At 54.5% G+C, this 20,718-nt stretch overlaps 1 protein-coding gene across 3 annotated transcripts; it reads left to right on the forward strand.

The window, feature by feature from the left end:
- Positions 1-184: 184 nt before the first annotated feature.
- NUCB1 (nucleobindin 1) lies at positions 185-19,944 on the forward strand. Of its 3 annotated transcripts, none has more exons than XM_047710641.1 (13): positions 185-341; positions 746-915; positions 3,654-3,761; positions 6,024-6,156; positions 10,319-10,422; positions 13,962-14,147; positions 14,392-14,482; positions 17,282-17,340; positions 17,611-17,703; positions 17,788-17,880; positions 18,210-18,380; positions 18,854-18,950; positions 19,066-19,944. In XM_047710641.1, the coding sequence occupies exons 2-13, from the start codon at positions 757-759 to the stop codon at positions 19,176-19,178; spliced, it is 1,407 nt and encodes a 468-aa protein (XP_047566597.1). In that variant the 5' UTR covers positions 185-341; positions 746-756; the 3' UTR covers positions 19,179-19,944. The 3 variants fall into 3 exon arrangements, with proteins under 3 accessions (XP_047566597.1, XP_047566599.1, XP_047566598.1); XM_047710643.1 differs by having other exon boundaries at positions 746-885; XM_047710642.1 differs by lacking the exon at positions 185-341 and adding an exon at positions 453-593.
- Positions 19,945-20,718: the final 774 nt, after the last annotated feature.

Consider the following 20,718-nt stretch of genomic DNA (forward strand, 5'->3'; position numbering starts at 1 on the left):
CAGGCGCCTCCCGGCCAGCGGAAGTGGCCTCATTTTCCCCTGCCTGCAGGGAATTGTAGTTCTCTTCGAAAGCCTCCACTCTCCTTTCGCCTGAAAGGCAGGAAATGAGGCGTCAAGAGTTAGAGCTTCCGAGAAGGGAGGCGAGGCTTTCGAGAACAGACTAGCGACTTCGGCAAGGGGCGGGCCGCTAGACAGGGACCTGGGGACCTGGAGCCAACGCGGACCAATCAGACCTCTGAGGGCGGGTCCTCTGCGGGAAAGTGGGCGGGGCCTCGGGGGGAAATCACCGGAACGCGCCGGAGGTCTCAGCCCGGGAAAACGCCCTCTGCGCGGAAGGAAAGGTGAGGGGTTGGGGGGGGTCCTAGATTGGGTCCTGGGGAGGAGCGGGAGAAGGGGACCAGAGGGCTGGAAAACTGGGTCCCGGGGGGATGGACTGGGCACCAGTATTTCTAGATCCTGGCGGAGAGGGAGGCTGGGGGCCTGGACCTTTGGTTCTGGGGAAAAGGGGTTGAGATCTCGGATTCCTGAGTCTGAGCGAAGAGACTGGGTGCTGGGAGCCAGGACTTCTGGGTCTCAGGAAGGAAGAGCTGGAGGTGCGGAATCCTGTGTCTCCGGAAACGAGACGCTTTGAGTCTTGACTCTTAGAAAGGGGATGGGGGCTGGAGGCTGGAGGCCCAGACTCCTGGGTCCATGGGAGTCCTGTCTGACTTGGGACAGACATTATCCACCTTTCTGCCCCCCACAGGCCACGCCACCATGACTTCCTCTGGGCCCCGCGCAGCCCTCCTTCTCCTGTTGCCACCGCTGCTGCTGCTGCGCGCTGTCCTGGCCTTGCCCCTGGAGCGGGGGACGCCCAAGCAGGAGAGCCCTGCGACCGAGAGCCCCGTGAGTGGCCCTGCCCTGCTCTCCAGCCAGGTGTTTGCAAGTGGTACTACAATCCCGCGGATCCGCGTCGCCCCTGGGTGGATACTTCCCCCACGGCCGCGGCTCGGAGTTTGCCTGCCATTCTTTGCCGTCCCGGGGCTTTGACGTGGTGAAAAACTCGGGGCGAGTGTACGTGTGTATGTGCAAGTGTAAGTCCCTGCTCTGAGGCGTGGGGGAGATGAGGTCAGATTTTAAGTGACAAATCTGCATTACCCCCCTATGTTTTAAGCGCCACCCCCAAGAAGGAATCCGAAAAAAGAACTACATTTCCCAGTAGCACCTAGGGCAGGTGGAGTTCCTTAACTGGGGTGTGCTGGCTTTCTGGAGATCGTGGGAGTTGTTAAAGCTATGAAGGTAGTCCCCACATGTGTTTATCAGATGCTGTGAAATCTTTGGCCTTAGGGAATTTGAGACTCCCAAGGCCCAGGTGCTGATTTCTGGCCTGACTTCTCCTACAGCCTTCATCAGTAAGGGGCATGTCACTGTCTCTGGAAGGGATGGTTCCATGCTCCTGTGTGGCGGTCCCACCTTGTGAGCTAGGCCTGTGCTTGGTGACATATTGGCAGGTGCAGAAGTCACTTCTAAGTCCCTTTCCCTTCATTCATCCCACACATATTTCTTTTTTTTTTTTTAAGATTTTTTTATTTTATTTATTTATTTGACAGAGAGAAATCACAAGTAGGCAGAGAGGCAAGCAGAGAGAGAGGAGGAAGCAGGCTCCCCGCCGAGCGGAAAGCCCGATGTGGGGCTTGAACCCAGGACCTGGGATCATGACCTGAGCCGAAGGCAGCGGCTTAACCCACTGAGCCACCCAGGCGCCCCCATCCCACACATTTCTTGAGAGTGGACACCAGGGTGATGGTCAGAGAGGAAGGATTGTGAGCTGAAATGCAAAATGCAAGGAAGGGCATTCCAGGCAGGGGGAACAGCCTGGGCCAAAACGGTGTGGTGTGGAGAGCAGAGTGAGTAGAGAGACATGGAGGTGGCCAGTGGGACTGGAGCAGAATGGGGAGGGGGCAGGTCACGTGGGGCCTCAATGGGGGCTCCCACCCTTACTTCACAGGTGAGGCTGAGGCACAAGAGGGTTTAAGTAACTTGCCCAAGGACTGAGGTTTCTAGGTATAGCAAATAAAAACACAAGACACGCAGTTAAAATTGAATTTCAGACAAGCATGAATAATGTTGCGTATAAGTAAACTCTTGCAGTATATTTATAAGTTATTTGTTGTTTATCAGAAATTTAAAGTGAACTAGGCATTCTAGCTGTCCTAACAAGGTCACCTAGCTAGTAATTGGCAGCCAGCCCGTTGGCTAAACAAAAATGTCCACATCTTGGGGCACCTGGCTGGCTTAGTCTGTAGGGCATATGACTCTTGATCTCGGGGTTCTGAATTCGAGTCCCACACTGTGGTGTAGAGATTACTAAAAATAGAATAGAATAGAACAAAACCGATAAATTAACTTTAAAAAAATGATGTCAACACCTTAATTCCCAGAATCTGTGACTATCTTACGTTACAGGGCAAAAGAGTGTTTGCAGGTGTGATTGAGACAAGGCTCTTGAGATGGAAGGAAAAGTTAGCCTGTGTTATCCAGGTGGGCCCAACGTAAACACAAGTGTTCTCTATAAGAGGGAAGCAGGAAGGTCAAAGTCAGAGGTGATAGGATGACGTAAGCAGAGGTCACAGTGACGCAGAGTCATGTGGCAAGGAGCACAGGCAACCTCAAGCAGCTGGAAAAGGCAAGGAAACAGATTCTCCCTTAAGGCTTCCAGAATGAACTCAGCCCTGTCCTGTTCTGGGCTTCTGACCTTCAGAACGCTAAGGGAATACATTTGGGTTGCTGTCAGCCAGTGGGAAGTCGGTATACCCACAGGGGCCTGGCTGAGCCATCAGGTTATCCAGCTCCTACCACATGCTCGCTACTTACGAAATGATAGCAGTAATAGATCGAGCATCGTGCCAGGCCCTTCATCTCGTGTACTTTTCACCATGGCGCTGAGAAGCAGGGAATTTATTGCCTATTTTATTTTATTTTTTATGATTTTATTTATTTGTCACAGGAAGAGAGAGACTCAGAGAGAGAGAGAGAGCACTAGCAGGGGGAGCTGCAGGCAGAGGGAGAAGCAGGCTTCCCGCTGAGCAAGGAGCCTGATGCAGGATTCCATCCCAGGACCCCAGGATCAGGACTCCAGCCGAAGGCAGATGCTTAACGGGCCAAGCCACCCAGGCATGCCACCCATCTACACACGCCAGTCTGGGTCCAGGAACATAGGGATTTTTGTCTGTCTTGGTCACTTGCTGAGTCCCCTGGCAGAGCACCTAGTGCGCGGTAGGAGCGCGGGGATTGCCTGATGAACGATGGGTGAGGGTATGTTTCACGGCTCGCCAGCAAATACTGGTGTGTCCACCCTGAGCACCCACTCCGTGTGCGGTGTCGGGCTGGGTGTCTGTCTCCCCGTGTGATGTCTACTTTGTCTCCACCAATGGCCTGGGAGGAGACAAGTGCTGAGGCCCAGGGGATCAGCCTGGTCTTATGGAGCAGCTGGGGATCAGAACCGGGGCCACCTGGCTCTAGAAGCTTTGTTCCATGGGGCAGGCTTGCCTCTTGCTCCCAGCACGGGGCCTCGGGGTCCTTCAGCCGGCGCCCAGGGATGTGGGCCCTGGCTCCTAGGCTCAGGGAGAACGGGGGGTGGGGGCTGGGCGCTATGTTCATCCCTGTCCCCTCAGGACACCGGCCTGTACTACCATCGGTACCTCCAGGAAGTCATCAACGTGCTGGAGACGGACGGGCATTTCCGAGAGAAGCTGCAGGCTGCGAATGCCGAGGACATTAAGGTGTGGTGGGGCGCGGACCAGGTGGGCGGGAACGATGGGTGCATGCTCGGAGGACCAGCCTGTTGCTCTACCCTTCCATGCTGTGTGACCGCCCCGCGGCGTGCCTCAGTTTCCCCATCTGCAAAGCGGGCGCGCTAGCCGAGTCTGCATTACAGGGTTCAGCTTAGGATCACCAGAGGTGAGATGCTCCAAGAATGGAGACACACAGGGTGGCGGTCCTCGCACCTGCCGTGCACGTGCAGGTCCCCCGAGGGCCAGGCTAGTGTGTCCTGCTCAGGAAGAATTCAAGACAGAGGAGATGCAGTTGCGGCTCGCCTCCCCTCTAGCTCATGTTGGACCTCCAGAGGGGCCGAGATAGTCGTCATTTTATGAAGGGGGACATGGAGGCCCTCGTGGCAGTGTTTGTCATCCCTATAGGCTCTGTGTCCCCGCAGGGCTGGCTGATGGCGGCCTCCCCCTCCACAAGGAGATGGGGCTGACTGGCCCCCTTTCCTCCTCCCCGCCCCACCGCACACAGACCCCCACCCCGTTCAGGTGCGTGTGGGCATGCCCCACCTAGAGGGGCCTCCTTGAGTCTCTAAACGCCTTGGTCCCAGAGAGGACCCAGGTGGCCCTGCTCCCCCAAAGCCTCCCAGCATTTCTGGGGCTCCCATGTCTCCCCATCTACCTGGCCACCAGTGAAGGACCAGCAGAGCCAGAGACCCTAGAGGCTCAACCCCTCCCACTGCCCAGTCGGGATAACCTCAGGGGCAGCCGTCCCCAAACCCTGCCAGGGTTCAAGGTCATATCAGTGGGAAATGACCTTGGAAACAGAAGGGCCAGTGAAGCAGGCAGGGTGTGGAGATCGACAGTGCCCAGGCACAGTGTACAATCCCAGCCCCTTCTCATGTGCTCCAGGCTGAACAGCCGCACACTCTGGGCCCTGGTGTCTTTCTCAGAAACCGGGGGGCCTGATGCAACACTTTCTGGGATGTGAGAGGTGTGGGTTGGCAAAGATCCCTGCCTCAGGGCTTGCTCTGGCACATTGTGAGGCCACGGTGATGTCAGTCATCATCCTTGGTAGTGGCAGTAATGTCCGCTCGAGCAGGAAAAGAATGTGGGGAGACACGACACCAACCTGGGATCCAGTGGCTTCTGCGCCTCAGTTTACCCACCTGTAAAATGGGGCTGTGGGCAGGATTAGAGGACAGATCCGGGGAGTCCAGCACAGGGCTTGGCCCAGAGTAGATGCTTGACTGGTTGGGGTGAATGGGGCTGTCTCCATGGTCACCGTGTCCTGTTGCCTCTCAAGGGCCATGGGACCTGTGGGCTGGGGAGCCCTGGTGTGAGTCTCAAGTGACCGAAAAAGCAGCCTGAGTGATGACAGATAGCAGAGGGCCCTGGGCGGGCCTCAGGAGGGCACAGTCCCCCATGACAAGTGAGAGAGGACTTCTGGAGCAGGGGTGCCCCTTGCCCAAGTGAAGTTTGAAGTCTGAGTGGGGATGTCCGTGTTGTAGAAGTTGTTGCGGGGTGTGTGTGTTTGTATAGGGGGGTGAAGGTGTGGCATTTCAGACAGCGGGAACTGTGTGTATAAACAAAGCATCTGGTACCTTCCGCTGTCTCCCCGTGGTTCATGATCACTGCCACAAAGACAGGGGCGATGGGGCTGGAGAGGTGGATGCGTGCGGGGTCCCGGGTACCGGCCACAGGGATTCTGTCCTGGGGGCCCTGGGGAGCCGTGGGGGCTGTGAGCAGGAGAGGGGTGGGGTCAGCTCTGAGCAACAAACAGAATCTGAAGTGACAGGAGGGGCAGCCCAGGGAAGGCACCCCAGGGAGGGGGGCGGGGAGTTGCCGGGAGGATCTTTCCAAGGGAGAGGCCGTGTGCTTTGAGTGTCTAAGGGCAGTGAGGATCTGCTTAGGCCTAGAAAGGGGATGGCAAGAGAGAATCCTAGGCAGAGGGACCAACTAGCATGTGCAAAGCCCAGGAGGGGGGAAAGAGCCTTGAGCGTGGAGGCTGATGCCCAGTTACTGCTGCTGGAACCAAGTGTGATTTGATGGATGGCGGGACTCGGGGCTCCTGAGGTGGGCAGAGCCTCAGACGCTAGGCTGCAGGGCTGGACCTGGTCTCGGAGGCTTGGGGAGCCGGTGGGCCAAGGATCTGTAAGCTTTCCAGGCTTCACAAAGCTGGTAGAAGGTTCCAGGGAGGGCAGAGAAAGGATGAGGCTGCCCCGTGCGCCCCCTCCAGGGCCCCCAGCCTGACCAGTGTCCTCTCCACCCGGGCAGAGTGGGAAGCTGAGCCGGGAGCTGGACTTTGTCAGCCACCATGTCCGCACCAAGCTGGACGAGCTCAAGAGGCAGGAGGTATCTCGGCTACGGATGCTACTCAAGGCCAAGATGGACGCGGAGCAGGAGCCCAGTAAGCAGGGGTGGGTGGGGTGGGACGGCCTCCCTCCTAGGGACTCACCACCCCCCCCCACCCCACCCCTGTCCACCACCTAAGATGTGCATAGAAGATCGACCGAGTTTTCTTTCTAGAACAATCTACCGTTAACATGACTGGTTGGTGGTTTGTTTTTTGCTTCTCCGTTTCATTTTTTACATTTTTATTTTTAAAAACCATTTTCATTTAAAATATTGATATAGGGGTGCCTGCGTGGCTCATTCGGTTAAGCGTCTGGATTTGCCTGTTCTTGGACACTCCAGATAAATGGAGCCCTACCGTCTGTGACCTTTTGTGTCTGGATCCTTTCACTTCTAATGTTTTCAAGGTTCATCCAAAATGTAACGTGTGTCAGCAACTTCCTTTTTAGGGCCAAGTACTATTCCAGTGTACAGATAGACCCCATTGGGTTTATCGACTCATCGGTTGATGGATATCTGGGTTGTCTGTACCCTTTGGCTACTATGGACCATGGTGGTATATATATTTTCTAATTTCTAAAAAAAATTTTTAAAGATTTATTTATTAGAGGCAGAGAGAGAACGAGCCATGGGGAGGGGTAGAGGGAGATGGGGAGAGAAGCAGACTCCCCGCTGAGCAGGGAGCCCAATGTGGGACTCAATCCCAGGACCGGAGATCATGACTTGAGCTGAAGGCAGATGCTGAACCGACTGAGCCACCCAGGCGCCCCCCCCATGGTGGGGGGGCCACACTTCCTGTGGCTCTGTGGTACAGTCTGGTATGGGGCGTGACCACATGTAAGGACACGCCCCCTTTCTTGAGATGGACCCATGGCTCGCCTTTTATCTCTGGACATCCTGTGAGGCTCCCGTGTTATGGAAGGGGGCGCTGAGCCTTGGTGGGTGGTGTTGACCGTCAGTAGGGAGCTGGGCTTTGTTTTCATTTCTTTCTTATTTTCCTTTTTTTTTTTTTAAAGATTTTATTTATTTATTTGACAGAGAGAGATCACAAGTAGGCAGAGAGGCAGGCAGAGAGAGAGAGAGGAGGAAGCAGGCTCCCAGCCCAGCAGAGAGCCCAATGTGGGACTCGATCCCAGGACCCTGAGATCATGACCTGAGCCGAAGGCAGAGGCTTAACCCACTGAGCCACCCAGGCGCCCCTCTTTTTTTTTTTTTTTTTTTTTTTTTTAATGTTTTGTTTGAAAGAGAGAAAGCATTAGTAGGGGGAGGGGCAGAGGGAAGGAGAAGGAGATCCGCTTTGAGCACAGAGCCCAATGCGGGGCTTGATCCCAGGACCCCGAGACCATGACCCGAGCCAAAGTCAGACACGCCTGTTTTCACGACTACCTGATTCCACTGGTCCATTGACGAACCGTGTCTCCGGTTGTACTGTGCGCCGGGCACCAGGTGGGTGCTGGAGCTCCACGGTGACTGGACGGCCTTCATAGGCACCCACGGCTGTCTGCTGATATAATTATTACAGCTGCAGAGTTGACCACTTCACCCATCCATTGCTGTCGCCTGGGTCCTGCTTGGATCACTGCAGTCGCCTCTTCCCTGGGCTCCCTGGTGCCTCCCCTGCTTTGGGTCCTAGTCCCTGCCCCCGCCCCCCTTCAGCAGCCAGGGGGATCCTGTAGCCGTTTCCTATGGCCACTGCAGCAAATCACCACAAATTCAGGGGTTAAACAACACACACCAATTCCCTTACAGTTGGGAGATCAGAATCGGAATTTTTCAGTTTCACCCAGCAAAAATCAGTGCGTCCGCGCAGCCGCACTCCTTCCGGAGACCCTAGGGGCAGCCTGTCTTTTCTGGCTGCTGGAATCGCATTCCTTGGCAGGTGGCCTCTTCCTCCGTCCTCACAGCTAGTATGTAGCCTTTGTGTTCAGTGCGCACGTGGCCTTCCCCGTCTGCCTCCCTCTTTTTTTTTTTAAGGTTTATTTATTGGAGAGAGCGCGCATGCGCATGCTTGGGAGCATGAGCGGTGGGGAGGGGCAGAAGACGGGAATAAGACTGTGCTGAGCATGGAACCCAATGCCAGGCTCGATCTCATGACTCTGAGATCATGACCTGAGCCGAAATTTCAAGAGTCGGAGGCTTAACCCGCTGAGCCACCCGGGCACCCCTGCCTCCCTCTTAGAGGGACCCTTATGGTTTGCATTGGATCTCCTGGGTAATCCGAGATCACCTCCCCATCTCCAGATTCTTAATTTAATCACCTGCAAAGGCCCTTTTGCCACCTGAGGTCCCCTAGTCATGGGTTCCAGGGTTTAGGATGTGGGCGTCTTGGGGGCGGTGACGCAGCCCATCGCAGCATCCAGTCCACATCCTGTCCCTCCTCTTCTTAGGACCCACCCCGGCTCCCCAGGGGTCAGCAGGCCCAAGTCCACCGTCCTCACGGCTGCTCTGCCTACCCAACCCTCCCTTTACAGGTGCCCTCTCCTGTCAGCATTTTTAATAACGCTGCTGGGCAACGGGTGTCTGTCACCTCTGGACCTTGACCCTGGCACTTCCCTCTGCCTGGGATGTTCTCAGGGCTCTTTGCACTGCTGGCCAAGTTTCTGTCTCAGCTCCTACCCTGATGGGGCTGCCCAAGGGAGGTTCTGTTGGTTGCTGTCCCTGGGGTCGCTGGGGTCACGTGTGTTGGTCCTCTGTCTCCAGCTGGGTGTTAGGGGCAAGGGGAGCCCACGCTGCTGCTGTCTGCTTCCCATGGCGGCCCCAGGGCCAGGCACCACGTCTGGCCCAGGGGTAGGGGCTCAGCCCCCATTAGTGGCATGAATAATGCACCATGAAATTTGATCTGTGTCTGTGTCCTGAGAGCCTGTCCCTCCTCTGGGCTCACCCTGGGCAGAGACGGCCCCATGGTAACACAGGACCCCAGCGTCCTGGCCTTCCTGCGCGTGTACAGCTCTGTCCCTCCCCAGAACCGGAGCCACTGGAGGGCCGGCCTGGGTCTGATTCACATGTCCCCCTGCCCCTCACAGGCTGGCTTTAGCACCAGAGATCTATTGTCTCACAGCCAGGGAGGCCGGAAGTCCCAGCTCAGGTTGTGGCAGGATCAGTTTCTTCTGCTGGGAATCAGTTCTGGGTCTCTCTTTGGCTTGGAGATGGCCAGCTTCTGCCTCATGTTTTCCCTATAGCATCCAAATTTTTTTCCCTATTAGAAGGAAACAGGTCCTCTTGGATTTGGGTCTACCCCGAGACCTCGTTTTAACTTGGTCATCTCTGGGAAGACCCTCTCTGCCAATAAGGTCACATTTGGAAGGTCTGGGGGTTAGGACCCCAACAAATGGGTTTTGGGGCACATAATTCAGCCTGTAACAGGACTTGTGCTCTGGAGCCCGGCGATGGGTTCTATATTCTCTCTGCCACTCCCTAGATGATGGTGACCCAGACAAGTCCCTGACCCTCTCTGGGCCTCAGTTTTCACATCTGTAAAATGGGATCATCGTAGAACCTTTGTCTTAAGATTTTTGTGAGAAATAAATGCTCTAGAGATGCCTGGATGGCTCAGTCGGTTAAGCTTCTGCCTTCGGGTCAGGTCATGATCCCAGGGTCCTGGGACTGAGCCCTGCATTGGGCCCCCTGCTCAGCAAAGGAGTTTGCTGCTCCCTCTGCCTGCCATTCCTCCTGCTTGTGCACACGCGCTCGCTCACTCTCTCTTTCTTTCTGACAAATACAATTTTTAAAAAAATGCATTAAAGAGGGGTGCCTCGGTGGCTCAGAGGGTTAAGCCTCTGCCTTCAGCTCAGCTTATGGTCCCAGGGTCCTGGGATTGAGCCCCTCGTCAGGCTCTCCACTCAGCAGGGAGCCTGCTTCTTCCTCTCTCTCTGCCTGATGTTTGTGATCTCTCTCTCTCTCTGTCAAATAAATAAATAAAATATTTTAAAAATGCATTAAATATATTTAATGTGTTTAAAGCAGAGCCTGGCATATAGTGAGTACTCAATACATGTTAATTATTATTATGGTTATTGTTTTAAGCATCAGAGTCAGCTGTGGTGTCGCCTCCTCCAGGAAGCCCTCCCTGATTGCCCCAGCTTCATTCAGGACATCCTCTGGGCTTTCCCAATACCTGCTGTGACCTCCTTCAGAGCAGATCTAGCCCAGGGTAGGGATTTTGAAAGAAGGAACATTCTGTGCACTTTTTTTTTTAAAGTAACTTCTCCCTCATCCAGATGTACAGGTGGATCACCTGAGCCTCCTGAAGCAGTTTGAACATCTGGACCCTCAGAATCAGCACACCTTCGAGGCCCGGGACCTGGAGCTGCTGATCCAGACGGTAGTGTGGGGGGGTGGGGGGTGGGGGGGGCCTCCGGGCAGTGGACTGAAGGAGGCTTCGTGGAGGGGGAGAAGGGAACGGAGCCTGGGACGTGTGCCCCATCACCCTGGTGTTCTCCGAGGTCAGTGGCTGCAAAGGCCAGGCAGTCCCCGGAAGCCTCCCCAGATTCTCTCTGGGAGAGCAAGGTGTAGGCAGAATGAGCTGGGCTCCATGCAAACCATTTCAGATCATTCCTCGGCTTTGTCCTTCCCCATATGACTTGGGTGGGGGCAGGGGAGGCAGAATCATGTGGCTGCCCCCCCAGAGATGTCTCACCCTTCACATCGCAATCAGCGGAACCTCTGGCTGCGTGACCTTGTGGCGAAAGAGATTTTGCAGAGGGGATTAAGAGGAGGGTCCCGAGCAGGTGAGATTACCCTGGGTTATCCTGGTGGGCCCTCCGTGTCCTCACAGAGGGAGGTGTGACTACCTTTGGATGTGGCAGTGTGAAGCAGAACGTGCTCAGTTGCTGGCTTTGCAGACAGGGGAAGGAGCCGCCAGCGTGGAAGGTAGTTCTAGAAAGGAAAAGTCTGTAGAAGGAGCATGGCTCGGCCTCCACTGTAATTTGAGCTCCGTGAAACTATTTTCACATCTCTGGCCTCCATAATACGAGATGATCAATGTGTGTTGTTTTCTCTCTCTCTCCTTTTTTCCTTTAAGTAGGCTCCACACCCAATGTGGGGCTTGAACTCACAACCTTGAGATCAAGAGTCATGTGCCTGACAGACTGAGCCATCCAGGCGCCCCTGAATGTGTGTTGTTTTACACCATTTACATTTACACCAAGTGTACGATTATAGCAGCCATGGGAGCTAATAGAGCCCTTATCTGAGAAGCGGAATCTCCAGCCCAGCCTCATGGGGACGGCCAAGGGCGGCGGGGCTGGGGAGTGCAAGGCTGTGCCCAGACTTGACCCTGCCTCTCCCCTGCTTGCATTCCTTCCGCGGGTCCCCAGCGCCTCCAGGACAAACCCGGAGCGCCCCGTTTCTGGCCTCCTGGAGCTCCATCTAGTGGCCTTGAAGATAATAGCCGTCAATTGAGTATTCCTGGCATTGGGCTCAGTCCCTGAGGAATGTTTTTGCCAGTCACTTCCAGAATAGTCCAGAAACTGTCCGCTTTTCTCCAGCCCCACCGTCCTTCTCCTAGCTTCAGCTCGCACCATCTCTCATAGCTGCTTCTTCAGTGGGCTCCCTGCTTTACCTTCCGAGCTCACCAGGACTTTTCAACTTAGCACTCTTGACGTTTGGAGCTGGATAATTCTTTGTTGTGGGGGAGGTTTGTGCATTGTAGGACGTTTAGCCGCATTCCCTGCTCTCTACCCACTCGATGCCTGTAGACCTATCCTTGTTGTGAGAACCTGTTCCCCACAAAACAGCTCTGTTCGTTTCTTATACCGCCCTATAACAAATTACCACAAACCTAGTAGCTTCAGACACCTTGAAATTATCGCACGGTGTAACAATTTACCACAGACTCAGTGGCTTAACACAACAAATGTGGGGCGCCTGGCAGGTTCAGTCAGTAGAACGCTTGACTCTTGATCTCGGGGTGGTGAGTTCGAGGCCCATGTTGGGTGTGGAGGTTACTTAAAAAATAAAATTTTTTTGAGTTAAAAAAATAAAAAATAGAATTGTATTCTCTCACAGTTCTGGAGGCCAGAAGTCCAAAATCAGTATCCCTGAGCCCAAACCAAGGCTTTGGCAGAGCTGTACTCTCTTTGGAAGCCATAGGGAAGGGGCGCCTGGGTGGCTCAGTCGTAAAGCATCTGCCTGCAGCTCAGGTCATGATCCCAGAGTCCTGGGATCGAGCCCCACGTCGGGCTCCCTGCTCAGCGGGAAGCCTGCTTTTCCCTTTCCCACTCTCCCTGCATCTGTTCCCTCTCTTGCTTTGTCTCTCTCTCTCTCAAATAAATAAAATCTTCAAAACAAAAGAAGAAGCAGCAGCAGCAGCTATAGGGAAAAACCCACTCCTTGCCTCTTCCGGCCTCTGGAGGCTGCCAGCATTCTGCAACTTGTAGACCCATCATTCCAGCCTCAGCTTCCATGGCGTTCTCCCCATGTCTCTCTGTATCTTCTCTGTGTCCCTCTTTTTCTTTTTTTGTTTAAGACTTTATTTATGTATTTATTTGAGAGTGAGAGAGAGAGCATGAGGGAGGATCAGAGGGAGAAGCAGACCCTCCACTGAGCTGAGAGCCCAACACGGAGCTCGATCCCAGGACCCCAGGATCGTGACCTGAGCCAAAAGCAGACGTTTAACCAACGAGCCACCCTGGAGCCCCTCTCCGTAGCCTTCTTATAAAGACACCACTCATTTGGATTTAACGAAGATCCTATTTCCAAATAAGTTCACATTTCAGCATTCTGGGTGAACAGTAATTTTGAAGGGGATACTCTTCAACCCAGTGTCATATTGTTCATTCCAAATTACAGAGGAGGAAACTGAGGCACAGAGAGGCTAAGTAACTTGCCCAAAATCACACAGTCTAGTGGGATTTGTTCACACAGCAGAGCCTGGATTAGAACCCTGGGCAAAGTAATTAGGGACCCAGGGTTCTTTATCACCTATCACTTATTTCTCTGAGATCCTTTTTTTTTTTTTTTTTTAAAGATTTTATTTCTTTATTTGACAGACAGAGATCACAAGTAGGCAGAGAGGCAGGCAGAGAGAGGGAGGGAAGCAGGCTCCCTGATGAGCAGAGAGCCCCACGTGGGGCTCAATCCCAGAACCCTGGGATCATGACCCGAGCTGAAGGCAGAGGCTTTAACCCACTGAGCCACCCAGGCGCCCCTGAGATCCTTATTTTATTTTTAAGTCATCTCTATACCCAATGTGGGGCTTGAACTCAAAACCCTGCGATCAAGAGTCACATGCTCTACCCACTGAGCCAGCCAGGTGCCCCTATTCCTCCAAGATCTTGAGATTGTGAAGGACTTGAAAGAAGTGGGTTAATATTGTTGCTGGGTAGGGGCGCTTGGCTGGCTCCGTTGGAAGAGCCTGGGGCCCTTGATCTCACAGGGTCATGAGTTCAAGCCCCATGTTGGGTGTAGAGATTACTTAAATAAATAAACTTCAAAAAAAAAAAAGTTGTTGCTCTGTGTTTTGAACAGATAGGCTGTGTTACGGGACAAGAGTGGGTTGTAGAGATCAAGAAGTGAACTCAGGGGGCACCTGGGTGGCTCAGTTGGTTAGGCAACAGCATTTGGTTCGGGTCATGATCCCGGGGTCCTGGAATAGAGGCCCGCATCGGGATCCCCCTGCTCTCTGGGGAGCCTGCTTCTCCCTCTCCCTCTGTCTGCCACTCCCCCTGCTTGTGCTCTCTCTGTCTCTCTCTGTCAAATAAATAAATAAAATCTTAAAAAAAAAAAAAAAAAAGTGAGCTCGGGACATGGAACCCAGGACTGAGTGGAGATTGGGGTGGCCTTTGACCAGGTTCAGGGCTGAGGGCCTGGAATTTGGAGGTTGAAATTAGGGCCTAGGTGTGACCGTCTGCCTCTCTCCAGGCCACCCGGGACCTCGCCCAGTACGACGCAGCCCATCATGAAGAGTTCAAACGCTATGAGATGCTGAAGGAACACGAGAGACGCCGTTATCTGGAGTCACTGGGAGAGGAGCAGCGAAAGGAGGCAGAGAGAAAGCTGGAAGAACAACAACGCCGGCACCGAGAGCACCCCAAAGTCAATGTACCTGTAAGAACCCCCATTTGTGGCTACCCCACACCAAGTCCAACTCTCCAGTCACCGCAAGATGAGAAAGTAGCCAAAGAACTACAATTCCCAGCAGACACTGAGGCCAGAAGGCCCTTTAAATATGCTGAGCCACCCCCAGGAGCTGCTGGGAGTTGTAGTTTTTCTTGCTCGAGGGGCATGACGTTCGAGGGCTGGGAGGGACTCAGACTTCTTGCTCATGAGCCCCTGGCTCTCCCCTCCACAGGGCAGCCAAGCCCAGTTGAAGGAGGTGTGGGAGGAGCTGGATGGATTGGACCCCAACAGGTTTAACCCCAAGACCTTCTTCATACTTCATGGTAAGGTGGGGAGGAGCCCCAAGACCCAGGCTAAACCCTGAGGCTCTGACCTTTCTGGGGCCTGAATTCTAACAAGAAGTGTCCCCATCACAGTGAGGCTTAGGCAGGCCAAAGAGATCTGAGCCTGTCCCTCCTGTTGGTCTAGAAGGCTCCACCCTTCCGCATTGCTAGAACCTACCAGTGAAGAGCTAGGTCTCCTTTCAGGGATACACTAGACTCCTCGGTTCTCAGGACTGGCTGATATCCGCTAACTGAGCCATCCAGGCTTGGCTAGGCTGGGCCCGCCTCCCACAGCAGCCCAGGAGCCCTGTTGCCAAATAAACAGGCCTCCAGGGACTGGAAAGCTACCTTTTTCATGGTGGTTCAGACACACGTCTTCCTTCATTCTCCTCCTCTGAAGGAACCTAACCCAGGATTGCCAGGACCCCCTCAGATGTGCCTATCCCAGAAGCTGCCTGCAGTCTGCGGAGCTTAGCTGGGCCTGGCTCATTGATTCAGCAGACATTTCCCCCAGCTCCCTCTGAGACCAAACTTCATGGAGAGTCTGTGGATCCCGCTGTGAAGGGAACAGAGCTCCCCGCTCTCACACAGCCAGTGATCAGGCAGACTGATAACGCTGTATTTCGGTGAATCTAAAAAAAACCAGGGAGTACAAGATGTTCTAGAATTTTTACACAAGCCGCCCGTTAAACTCACACACCACCAATGCCAAGATGCCTCCTGATCTTGGGGGTGGGGGTGGGGGGGATGACAGTCAAGGAAGGGGATTTGATAATAGCGCCCCGAGGAGTGCTAAGAGATGAGTAACGTGGCAAAGACGACAGGAGGGTTACGGGCGGAAAGTGTATTGTACCCACCAGCCCCCATGTGGCTGTTAAGTTCTTGAAACACACCAAGGAACTGAATTCTCTAGTTTTGAGACATGAATTTTTTTTTTTTTAATTTGTAACTGTGGTGAAATACACTTAACCATGAAATGTCCCATCTTCAGCCCTTTTGAAGTGGACAGTTCAGGAAGGCTAAGGACACCCACATTGTTGTTCAGCCAAAGTCCAGAATTATTCTTCATCCTTTCCAAAGGAAAACTCTTTGGTCAATCAATGACTCCCCGCTACTCCTCCCCAACCAGCCCCTGGCCACCTCTCTTCTGGGTGCTGTCTCTGTGAATTCTAGCTATTTCACATGAGTGGACTCATACAGAATTTGTCTTGTTTGGGACTGACTCTGTCTGCCTTAAGGGCTGACAGAATCCAGCTGTGTGGAGGATAGGCTATATGGCGGGATGGCCAAAGCCTGGAGAAGGCTGGACATGCTGGTGGCTTCGCCATGGGAAGTAGGGAAGAGCTGTTGGATTGTGGGTTTATCTTGACGGGGAAGCTGGTAGGACTCGCGGATGGACTGGATGAGGATTATGAGCTAACAAATAGGGTCAGGGGCGACTCTGAGGTACTTGGTGGGAGCAGCCATATTTGGCAGGGAAGATTGGGAACTAGGTCTGTTCGAGTTAAACTGCAGATGTCTGTCAGACACTTATGTGGCCAGGAGAGTTGACAGTTGGATATTCAGGTGTAGAGGCACTGGTAGATGAGGGACTGCAGGGATCCATCTGAAGAGGGGCTGGCCAGTCACAGTCTTTATGTAATGATCCAAATGTTCCGTGCTATCCAATATGGCAGCCACCAGCTACATGTGGCTGTTGAATGCTTGACCGGTAATAAGTGGGGTGAGACACTGGGATTTTTTTTTTTTTTTTAGATTTTTATTTTATTATTTTTTAGAGCAGGAGCAGGGTGAAGGGCAGAGGGAGAAGCAGACTCCCTGCAGAGCAGGGGGCCTGATGTGGGACTCTATCCCTCGCAGGATCATGACCTGAGCCGAACTGTTGAACAGTTGCTTAACCCACTGAGCCATCCATACGCCCCCCCTGGGATTTTTTATCTTAATCGATTTAAATTTAAATGGCCAGTGTGGCTGGTGGCTACCATGTTGGATTCCAGGATCAGATGGCCTGAGCCCTGGGGCCCACCAATAGGTAGCATTCAGGAGGAGGATGGAGCCACAGGAACCAATGAAGGAGAATGAGGGGTATTTGGGAGGAGAAAATGATGTTCTGGAAGCCAAGGGCAGAAAGTCAAGTAAAATGCCCTTTGGCGGGACCCCCCGGGTAGCTTGGTCGGTGAAGCATGTAACTCTGGATCTCGGGGTTCTAAGTTTGAGGCCCACACTCACTGTAGAGACTACTTAAGAAGAAAACGTTTAAAAAAAAGTTAAACATTGGATTTGTGAGGTCAGGGTTTCCGGCCTCCTCTGAAGGACCAGTGTGGGTGCTGATCTGAGCGAGCGAGGGGTGGGGACGGGGGGACAGCAAGTGTGGCCCATGCGGCTGAGAAACCTGGAGCCTCAGAGCCATACAAGCTGGGTGGCAGGTGGAGAGATTCCTGTGGCCTGGGTCTCTGTGGGACGGAGGCCTCTGACACCCCTGGCTCCTGGGCAAAGGGCTTGATCCTGTGCCTAGATCACCAGGGGTTAGGGATCAAGTAGTCCTGCGTGACGACCGTCCCAAGAGTGGTCCTGGCGAAGCCCACCTTCATTTATTCCCTTCTTGGGACCCTGGTTGGTAGGGATCTGGCTGTCCTAGCAACAGGCCAATGGTGTACTGAAGCCTGAAGGGTATCATTGAATTGTTGGAGACCCAAGGATACCTGTCCTCTCATAACAGAGCCCACATCAGCCCCCAATTCTTTCTCTAGTCCACCCTGTACTCAGTCCCCCCAAGATACCCTATTGTCTCCCCCTCAGATATCAACAGTGATGGGGTCCTGGATGAACAGGAGCTGGAGGCCCTCTTCACCAAGGAGGTGAGCGAGCATTTCGGAAACCACGGGTGCAGAGGATGCCCACATTGGCCACGTGTCCCCTCGGGTCCCCCTGGATGGGAACTCAAGAGAAACTTCAACTCCCAGCAGCCCCTGGGACAGAAGGAGGCTACCAGGAGTGTCAGGGTGCCCCTGAGGACTTCTGGGAGTTGAAGTTGCGTGTTCTGTGTGTGTAAGGAGACGGAGTAGCCTAGGTGAGAGGTCGCCCTGGACCCGTCAATGTGTCCTTCCTCTCCCTTGACCCTGCTGCAGCTGGAGAAGGTGTATGACCCGAAGAACGAAGAAGATGACATGCGGGAGATGGAGGAGGAGCGGCTTCGCATGAGGGAGCACGTGATGAAGAACGTGAGAGGGGGGACAGGGGTCATGGGGAGGGTGGGGGCTGGGGTGGAGTGAGGCCCAGCTCTGTCGCTTACCCTGGCTCCCCAGGTGGACACCAACCAGGACCGTCTCGTGACCCTGGAGGAGTTCCTCGCATCCACCCAGAGGAAGGAGTTTGGGGACACCGGGGAGGGCTGGGAGGTGAGACCATGGAAGATTCTCTGAGTCCTGAATGCCTCTCTCCCTCCAGCCCGAAGCCTTCTTTCAGAGTCTCTGGACACTTCTTTGACCCTTTGGGTCTCTGTCCCCCTACCCTGGCTCTCTGCCTCCCTCTGTCTCTGGGTTCAGTCTCCATCCCCCTCTGGGTCTCTCTTCTCCCCTTTCTCTGGGTCTTTATCACCCTCAGCTTCCACACAGAGCTCTTCCGCCCTCACACGTGACCCAGGCCTCCTCTGTTAGCGGCGCCCTCCCCAGCGCGGGTGGGCTAAGGCTCACGGCACCCCGCTGAGACCCCTGTCCCCACCTCACAGACAGTGGAGATGCACCCTGCCTACACGGAGGACGAACTAAGGCGTTTTGAGGAGGAGTTGGCCGCCCGGGAGGCAGAGCTGAATGCCAAGGCGCAGCGCCTCAGCCAGGAGACAGAGGCCCTGGGGCGCTCTCAGGGCCGCCTGGAGGCCCAGAAGAGAGAGTTGCAGCAGGTGACTGGCCAGGGAGGCTGGCCGCATCCTCTAAGTCCCTGGTGGCCTCTGTCCTTGTATATTCAGAAGCTGGGAAGGCCTGTGGCCACCATGTTCATCACTACCAGACTCTCAGGTGGTGACCGCCATCTTTAGTAAGGGCGGATGTCCCCATCCCTGACCCCTCTGTGGCTGCCATGTTGGATAAGGGCAGTGGGGGCTCTATGCAAGAAAGTGGGAGGGAGGAAGACCAAAGACAGAGTGGGAGGCTAGACTCAGCAAGGGTTCAGTGAAGGCTTCCTGGTCCCGAGGTATGACCCAAGCCATGACAGGGGAGGGAAAACTGGATCTTCTTACTGTTAAGCCCAACTCTCAGAGAGAGAGAAAAATGCCGAGGCCCATAGGGAAGGGATGGGTTCAGGACCACTTAGCAAGTTGCGATGGAGACTCCGTATCATCCCCTCTTGCCTGCGTAACTCCCCCACTCGCTACAGGCCGTTCTGCAAATGGAACAAAGAAAACAGCAGCAGCAAGGCCAGAACAGCCCAGCCCCTGGCCCCGAGGGACAGCTCCAGTTCCACCCGGACACAGGTGCTCTGGGTCCCTGGGCACCCCGGGGGCGGGGAGGGTGCTGGCGGCCACTCCGGGTCCGAGGGAGGAAGAAGCTGGGATGCCTACTGCTACCATTGCCTCCCTGCATTTCCAGACGATGCACCTGTCCCAGCTCCAGCGGGTGACCAGAAGGATGGAGACCCTTTAGAAAAGAAGGTTCCCGATCAGCCCCCACAGCTGCCCCAGTTGGACACCCAACACCTGTGATCCTCCTGGGAGCCCCCCCCCCCCCAACACACACATACACGTACTCTGAGTTCCTATGGAGGCAGTTGGTGGGAGGGGGCTGTGGAGTCGACATCAACCTCTCTGGGGGGCCAGCGACTTGTGTGGCCGCCTGGGGGAGGGGAGGGCCAGGTGGCTCTTCACACGTTGCTCCTTGAGCCCTACATCTGCCCCTCAGCTTCCATAGCCTCCCAGTCTGTGCTCCCTTCTTTCCGAGATCCCCAAGTCTAGTTGGACCCTCACTGCCTACCTAACTTAGGGAAGTCCTCTCCCTCCCGAGAAGGGTTGGCCTTGTGCCCGCCTTCCCGAGATGGTTTGGCCTCAGCTGCCCAGATCATGGCTACCCTGGTATCCTGCCTCTGTCCCCACTGCTGCCGGAATTCTGCCTGCTGCCCGGCTGATGAGGGTTTTTTTTTTTGGGGGGGGGGGGTCTCTCGAGAGAAACATTGATGTCCAAGGACGGTGTCTTCCCCATGGCTGGCTGCGAGGGGCAGCAGAGTCATCAGCACAGCTGACTAGTGCTGACCCCAGGAACCCAGGCTCTCCCTGACCCCTGGCTTCCAGCTGCCTGGCTCCTCACCCTTTCCCCACACAGCCCCAGAGGGGTCCTGGAGCCAACCCAGCCCCAGGATCAGGTTCCAGCCCCTCAGCCCATGGAGGAGGCCCTGCCCCACTTTCTGGCCTTTTCTCACATGGCTCCAAGTTCTCTGTATTCCAGTTCCATTCAAATACACTTTCTGGAACACTTTTCATGCCTCTTTGTCTTTGGATATACCGTTCCCTCTGAAACCTCATCCTCAGTTCCCCTGCTAAAGTGCTCCTCATTCTGTAAAATTCAGTTCAAGCATAATAGCTGAGAGGCTTCATCCTGGCAACTTTCTGTCTTCTGATAAGTCCACCGTGTGTGTGTGTGTGTGTGTGTGTGTGTGTGTGTGCACACGCGCGCACAAGCGCACACACCCTTCAGCAGGATCCCAGCAACAAGGATAGAAAGGTTTAGTATAGAATAAGTATTATCTCCCAACACAAGACATCCTAGGGTAGGGTGATTCCAGGGAACCTCTTCCTCCCGTAACCTAGTTCTGCTGTGGCCCCAGAGTGGCTGCAGCTGCTCCGGATATCACATCTGCACCAACAGCTGATGAAGGAAATCAGCAGAGGCGACAAATCAGAGCCTCCTCCTACCCCTGCATGCCAGCGCCTATTTGCCAACACACCACTGGGAATAGCGTAGGTCCAGTTTGGTACCCACAAAGAGGACGAAGTGTAAAGGAGGCTCAAATGATAAAAGTTATCTGAGGAGACACAAAGCCCCTGGGCACCAAGGGCAGGCAGATCTGCTGAGAGGTGTCCTGTGTGGCTCTGGCAGAGCCCAAGCCAGTGGCCTGGAGCCAGCTGGTGGGCCTCCTCGAGGAGGCAGCAGTGCAGGGAGGGGCCGGAGGCACATACTTTCCACCCTCCCTTGCCCCACCAGGCAGCTGGAATGGACAGCGACCCTGGGCCAGGTATTGGCAGCCTGTGG

The sequence above is a fragment of the Lutra lutra genome, chromosome 17 (genome assembly GCF_902655055.1).
Source record: "Lutra lutra chromosome 17, mLutLut1.2, whole genome shotgun sequence".
In the NCBI taxonomy this organism is placed as follows: domain Eukaryota; kingdom Metazoa; phylum Chordata; class Mammalia; order Carnivora; family Mustelidae; genus Lutra; species Lutra lutra.

Bases quoted from the DNA above. Each gene is read 5' to 3' on its own strand.
- NUCB1 (XM_047710641.1), top strand. From the start codon at position 757: ATGACTTCCTCTGGGCCCCGCGCAGCCCTCCTTCTCCTGTTGCCACCG. The intron at 916-3,653 runs GTGTTTGCAAGT...CTGTCCCCTCAG, and splicing joins CTGCCCTGCTCTCCAGCCAG to GACACCGGCCTGTACTACCA. The intron at 17,704-17,787 runs GTGAGAGGGGGG...CTGGCTCCCCAG, and splicing joins GGGAGCACGTGATGAAGAAC to GTGGACACCAACCAGGACCG.